Source organism: Magnolia sinica, chromosome 13, assembly GCF_029962835.1.
Source record: "Magnolia sinica isolate HGM2019 chromosome 13, MsV1, whole genome shotgun sequence".
Classification (NCBI taxonomy): domain Eukaryota; kingdom Viridiplantae; phylum Streptophyta; class Magnoliopsida; order Magnoliales; family Magnoliaceae; genus Magnolia; species Magnolia sinica.
In genome coordinates, this window is record NC_080585.1 from 82,092,974 (window position 1) to 82,100,899 (window position 7,926).

At 40.1% G+C, this 7,926-nt stretch overlaps 1 protein-coding gene across 1 annotated transcript; it reads right to left on the reverse strand.

Annotated features, from left to right (window-relative positions):
- Nucleotides 1–6,108: 6,108 nt before the first annotated feature.
- LOC131224333 (zinc finger BED domain-containing protein RICESLEEPER 3-like) lies at nt 6,109–7,116 on the reverse strand. Its single transcript, XM_058219852.1, has one exon. It carries the CDS (start codon nt 7,114–7,116, stop codon nt 6,109–6,111), a length of 1,008 nt encoding a protein of 335 aa, XP_058075835.1.
- Nucleotides 7,117–7,926: the final 810 nt, after the last annotated feature.

Below are 7,926 nucleotides of genomic sequence, written 5' to 3' on the forward strand. Positions count from 1 at the left end.
TTGTGGGGCCCATGTAACCGTTCGTACAACTCGGAGCTCGAGGAACGTTAGTGCTCATCTTCGCACGATGGAAACGGATTGACTACTCCCCCTGCCACCAGCTCTGTGGCTGGTTGTCGGTGCTCCGTGGCCCCCACCATGATGTATATGTTTCATCCATTTCGTTCATCCATTTTTACATATCATTTTATGGCTTGATATACTAAAAATGAGAGGGATATAAATCTCAGGTGGACCACACCACATAAAAACAATAGTGATTGGATAACCACCATTAAAATCCTCTTAAGGCCCACTATACTGTTTATTGGACATACAATATGTTGATTAGGTCATTTAGGCCCAGATGAAGAGAAAAAGCAAAGATCAGCTTGATCCAAAACTTTTATGGCCCCCATAATATTTTTAATGGTCGACCCTCATTCAACACTGTTTTCTGTAATGTGGTTCACTTGAGATTTGGATATACCTCATTTTTGGACTCATACCATAAAATGATTTGTAAAAATAGATGGACAGCATGGATGAAACACATACATCATGGTGGGCCCCACATAATACCGACCACCAGCCAGCTGGTGTCAGTTGGAGTAGCCAATCCGTTTCCTCACACGACACATACCTAGAGTAGCTATATAGTTGGCGTGTGGTACACCAGCCAATCCGTTTCCGTGTCCATCCGGGACACGGAAGCTATATAGCTGCTGTACTGACGTCGGTAAGTTTTATGGGTCCCATCATGAGGGATGTGTTATATCCAAACCGTCCATCCATTTGGCAAGCTCATCCTACGGCTTGAGACTAAAAATAAGACAGATCTAAAGATAAAGTGGACCACATTGCAAAAAATAGTGGGGGATCTAACGTCTACCACTGAAACCCTTTTGAGGGTCACAGAAGTTTTGGATCAACACGAAATTTATTTTGCTCTTCATACACGTATTTGTGACCTTATGAACAGATTGGATGGAAAATAAACGTTATGGTGGGCCCTACAAATCACGACATGACCCACGATCCTTATAACATCACAACATCGACCCTTATTACGTTACAACTCCGAACTGTACACGTCACGTAACAACCTTGACACATATAACATGACAACCACGACCCATATAACATGACAATTATGACTCATATAACATGACAACAGCGACCCGCATAACATGACAACCACGACCCATATAACATGATAACTACGACCCATGACAACCACGACCTAGATGACAACCGTGACCCATATAACATGACGACCACGACTCACATAACATGACAACCACGACCCATATAACATGATAACTACGACCCGTGACAACCACGACCGGGATGACAACCATGACCCATATAACATGACAACTATGACCCATGACAATCACAACCCATATAACATGACAACCACGACTCATATAACTTGGCAACTACGACCCATGACAACCACGACCCATATAACATGACAACCATGACCCATATAACTTCACAATCACGACCCATATAATATGACAACCTCGACTCTTGTTACATGACAACCATGATCCATTCGAAGGGTCGTGGTTCACATGCACAATGAATCGTGGTTTTCATGCACAAAGGGTCGTGGTTAATATTTGACCCTACCCCTAAAATGACACAACAAAAAGGATTGGCAACATGGATTATTCACATACATCAATGTGGGCCCATTTGGGTCGTGGTTTGCATGGGTCGTAGTTGCCATGTTATATGGGTCGTTGTTGTCATGTTGCATGGTTTGTGGTTTGCAACGTGTTCACTTCCTTTTCTACCAAACCATTAGTATCATAGCTAAAGGCCCATAATGGGGTGATCCGAGCCATCCACCTTGTCGGCTAGCTTGCTATGGGCCCAAAAAGTCTTGACTTGGGTAGTATCCACTTTTAACAAACATCACAGTGAGCCTAGAAAGTTTCTATAGTCACAATTATTTTCTATTTTGTGGCCCACACGAGCATCGGATCAGGCTGAAATTTGGGCCCTACCCCTAAAATGACACGACAAAAAGGATGGGTGGCATAGATTATACACATACATCAATGTAGGCCCATATGGGTCATTGTTTGCATGGGTCATAGTTGTCATGTTATATGGGATGTGGTTGTCATGTTGCATGGATCGTGGTATTCACGTGTTCATTTCCTCTTCTACCAAACCATTGGTACCATAACTTAAGGCCCACAATGGGGTGATCCGATCCATCCACCTTGTTAGCCAGCTCACCGTGAGCCCAAAAAGTCCTGACATGGGTAGTGTACACTTCTAACAAACATCACAGTGAGCTTGGAAAGTTTCAACAGTCACCATTATTTTTATTAAGTGGGCCACATGAGCACTAGATAGAACTGACATTTGGGCCCTAGCCGTAAAATGACATGGCAAGAAGGATGAGCGACATGGATGAAACACATACATGGTGGTGGGGCCAACAGACCACCGAGCACTCGCCATTGGCTGGTAGTAGGGGGAGTAGCCAATCCGTCACTTTCTCGGGTTTTGAAAAAGAAGGTAACTTCTTATTCACTCTAGGACCGTACTACTTCTGAACCAAGGACAGGGGCATTTTCATCCGAAACAATATCCACAAGTTGTCAGAAGGCCACTCTTGGGATATATGGAACGTCATAACTTTCTGGATAATTTGCCCAAACTTCGAGGTCAGTACGGTCAAAATCAGATTGGATAAACATGACCTTGGGCTGCCACACACCGACCTCATCATCATATTTGATAAACATGGCCTTGCGCTTCTACACAAACACAACTCTACACTCCCTACCTGCTTAGACATAGCCTTGAGCTCCCTCTCTCATGCATGGCACAACACTACGCCGCCTATCTAATACCAAAATGGTGTCACACAACGATCCTCTTCACTCTCATCTCTATGTGGCCTCATGCCAATCCGAGTTTAGCCATGCATTCAGTACCCAATACTGGCTAGTCACAAGGGGAAGTCATACGAATGCACCCTGCTACTTGCTCGGATGGTAGTCTAGCTCTTGCATGCTCTCAGGGGACGTTGTTCTCGTTATCAAGGAAGCATGTGTGTCCTTTATATAGTTACACATAACAAACATTAAGGCTAAACTTTTACATTTAATCTATTCAAGAACAATTACAATATGAAGAAGTCGTCTTATTTAGAGAACATGTTGCTCACTTGGTAATCTTTGAAACCAACAAAAAAAGTGAGAAATATAGTGTTGTCCGCTTGATTGAAGAGTCCTCTACTGGTAATCAACGAACAAGCGCAATAAAGGGGGTGGGCAGAAAGGAAATTAAAGGGGTCAACCAAGAGGGCTGGTTGGAGGAGTCTAAAAATATCCCGGAGGAAATTAGGGCGAAGGTTGCAAGAAGAAGAATGGTTCATGTTGGCATTGTACAAGGGTAGTGGTTATTTTAAGAGTGAGTGTTTTGCATGAAAGAAGTAGACTGTTGAAGCATCTACAAGTAAAGCTCCCATCTCACATAACCTGTGCAATCCTTAACAATAAACTAAACTATCTTTCTAATGGTTATATATCTAATGTGAATGGTTAGAAAGGATAGGAAAAGAAATGAGAGCTATGCCTGAAGATGTTAAAGTAGGAGAGCATCGCCACTGCTGCAGGTTAGTAGTTGTTTATAGCAGTGTTTTAAATAGCGTGTAGCGTATAGCATGGCGTTTAGCCCTCTATAGCATGTAATGTAAGCTACAATTCTTAATATTTTTAATTAAAATAAGAGAAAATATGATAAAATTTACAAAATGCATATTTTTTATGAGTTGTTGACTACGAATAATGATCATCAACCACTTATTTCCATGTAAAATCTCTATCTTTCTCTCTCTCTCTCTGCCTTTAGACATCTCTAAGTATGACTTCTTCTTTTTTAATTATTTATTGAAACATCACAAATTCATGATATAGACCATAATTTGGATGGTCCAGATTGATCTAAGTGCTCTATCTACGATATGGACCACAATTTGGATGGTCCGGACTAATTTAATGTAGTGCCATATGTCATAGGTATAAATCATCATCATTTTAACATAGGTGTTAAACTAACATAGAAAAAATACCTAAAAATGAGATTTTAGGTAGCTTAACGCTATCCACGCTACACACTACACTACACTACATGCACTATAGCTTACGCTACTTGCGTATGCTACATAGCGTTTTCGCTACGCTACGCTATAGCGCTACTAAAAACACTAGTTTATGGCCATTAGAGGATGTCATTAGAGGTGGGCATCGAGTCGAGTTAGGTGCAACTCGACTTAATCCGGTATTGTCAAAATCCTGACCCGAACTCGATCCGACTCGGGACCGAGTCCAGCGGGCCTAATTCGATCCGAACCGAATCTTGGTTGGGCTAACCCAAACTAAGTCCAACTCGGTTAGAGATACAAGTTAGATCAAGTTGGCTACAGTTCGAATCAGGTCAAAAGCTCAAGTAGATCGGGTAAAAAACCATTGAAAATTTTCTGGGCCCCACAGTCTGGTTCGACTCGACTCGATGCCCACAACCCACCTTTGGTGACTCACATGGGAACATTACTGATTAGACCAGCTACAGTAAGGGCATTTTCATGGTGGGGCCCATCTGATGGACGGGTTTAGTGGCTTGGGTTTATCTCATGTGATAATCTAGGAGCTGGGAATGGAACAACTTTCATTGGACCAGAATCCATGACCGAGATCATCTCGAACATGGTTCATTGTTTACTCTTAACATTTAATTAAAAAAAACTTAATTGATGTCGACAAATTGAAACATTTCATGCCACACCGGACCAAGGGTCCACTGTCGATTAGAGCAAACACTATCAATTAGACTAAATATTTCAACTGTTAAAATATCACAGATCCAACTTCCAAGGTAAATAAAATACGTCCATAAAACGAATAAAGTAAATAAACTCTGTCAAAAATAAAAAATAAATAAACCACGTCCACATATAGACAAATAAAACTTTCATTCATTCAATAACCTCGATATGATGACTGCCTTTGTGGCGTGTAACCAGAGTAACCTTGTCCATAATAGTAACCCTCTCCTCCACCTCCACCTTTGTTGCCAAAATCATCATTTGGTTCTCTTTTTACGGCTTCAACTGCAGGTGAACTCTGAGCTGACTTTGAGCTGGAGGTGTCCAAAAGATGGTCATTTACCTCTGCTAAATCAGATGGTGGAAATGCCTTTTCATCGTCCCCATACATAAATTCAACAAGTTTTTTTAGCTGCTTTTTATGATCCGATTTGTATGGGATTCCCAACCTCCTATAAAATGCTACGAGACTTTTAAGAAACTTTGATGATTTACTCATGCCTACTTCAACATCATGTTGTCTCGGAAGGGGTGGATGTTGTTGTCTGGTCTTAGATATTATTTTCAAGCTTTCTTTTACAGCATCTTTATAATCTTGTTCTTCTTATTCCCTTAAAATTCTCTCTTGTTCTTCTTCTCTACTAACTGTGGAGGGCCTGAAGGTAGTTCCTCTGCTTAACCCTTATTCATTTCTAATAAGCCCACTTTTATATCTTCTGTGCTTGGTTGTATTGGTTGTAATTGTAGGGGGAGGGGTGGAGAAAGTTTTTGTATTTTAGTCGAGAATGACTCGAAATAAATTTCGGACTTCTTGAGGAGCTTTATTACATGGTGCAACGTCTCCTCCCCGACAAGCCAAATGTAATTTCAGCCGATTTGTTTTGTTTACAAATTATTTTCCACATAACTTGCATTGTAACTTTATCTTTCCGTCTTGGGAGTAGACTTGGACTCCATAATCCCAAATATCTGGTGATGTATCATCTTTCGATGACATATCTACAAGTGTATATTTTAAAAGAAAAATATCTGGTTAGGTTAAGGTAACATAAAAAAATAAGTTATAGTGATGAACGAATGCAAATAGCCTACCATATAATATGTGATTTAAGCAACATTAGCTAATTTAATAGTACAAATGAAAAGAGAGAAATATCCATCCACCTATAAAATATTACAATTTAAGTCCATAAAAAATAATTACAAATATCCTATTGTAACTTATAAGCAAATGCAAGAGAAATAGAAGGCAGTGTCTTATTCTACAGCATCTTTCATGCAATTGTTGCAGGTGTTGTCTCATCTTGCTTATCACTCTCCTTTTCCTTGAACTCCTCATCAACGGATTTCTCTTTCCCCCAGATCGGACACAGCCAATTTTGTGTACAAATGAGCGCTTTAACTGATTCTGGTGTAAGTGAGCTTTGATACTTGTTCATGACCCTACTCCCCGTGCTAAAAGCAGATTTTAAAGTCACGCTTGAAATTGCAATTGATAATATGTCTAGTGCCATTAATGAGAGCACAAGGTTTTGTGAATCACGAGATTTCGTCATCCACCAGTCCAAAACATTAAATTCTACACCTTTGTACTTTATAAGTGGCTTCTTGAGATAGTTTTCAAGTTCTGATTGGGTTGTTTGCATTTGAGTCTCAACCAGTACCAGGAAAGACATGAAATCATCGATCGTTTCTCGTGGTTCATCAACAACAGAACTAGAATCCACTTGAGGAGTTTTGTCTTTTGCGGTGCCCACATAGAAATTATACAAATCATCAACTGCATCACGAATCTTATCGACCTCAAAGGCACTCTTCTCACCATACAACTTATTACAGATGAATATAACCATGAACATCTTGTATCGAGGATTAAGAACGATTGCAATAGCCATTACTAGACTATACTTAGACCAATACTTATCAAACTTTAACTGCATACCCATGGTCATTAATTGTAAAAAGTCTGGTCCACTACATCTTCTGTGCAAGACATCTTTTACCATCCAAAGTTTTGACAAAAATATATTTATTGTTGGATACTTGCTTATTAAAAATTTCTTCATTGTGTCGTAAAAATCTGAAATGAACTTGCAAACTGATTCAGTTCTTGACCAATCATCTTCAGAAGGCAACCAAAGATACACACTATCACGCTTTACATAGTAAGAGAATACATCTCTGAAAGCTATCGCTGAATTCAACATTTCAAAAGTTGAATTCCAACATGTCATGACATTCAGCTTCATCGTTCTCTGAGATGACAAATTCAACCGCTTCATGATCTTATTCCATGTATATAATCATGAAGGTGACTCTCGTATGTACTTTACTCTCTCTCTCTCTCTTACATTCTAGATCGTTGGCTCAATTGTTTTAAGGCCATCTTGTACAATCAAGTTTAGGATGTGTGTTGAGGCATAAAATGAAGGATCAAGAATAAGTCAGAAAGAGGAGACTAGAAGAAGAAGTATGAAAAGAAAATGATGAAAATAAGGAAATTCATAGTGTTTGTGCGAACCTGCAAAAACCATGTTGATTGCACAGGATCGCGCAAAGGGTTATGTTGATTGCACGCATCTGCGTAGCACTGATTTCGATAGATTAAGATGGATGCTTGAGATCTGATGAAAGGTGGGCCTATAGCACAGAGATAGAGGGTTCACACATGTGAAGGCCTGTAAATACCCCACTCCCCCTCTCATTTAGACACATTGAAGATTTTGAAGAAGATCAGAGCGCCAGAGAAGAAGAGAAGCCCGAAGGTATCAGGAGGAGAAGAGAGGAAGGAGAGAAGAGGTTTTATGCAGGGCCGCGCAACAACATGGTGTTGCACAGGCTCGCACAACACCTTGTTGTTGCGCGGGAATGGATGATTTAAGAAGTCAAAATGCTGTCAAAACAATCGAATGGAATACGATCTTTGATCCTCCTTTAGTACAGAGGTATGAGCTCAAGAAAGAGAGATCTGATGATCAGATCCGCACAACATTCCTCTCAATGAGATGATCAAATCACAAGCCGAAATGCTACCGGATTTGATATCTAGATTTGATATTAACTCTTTCAATTCTTGTATTCTGCATATGCTA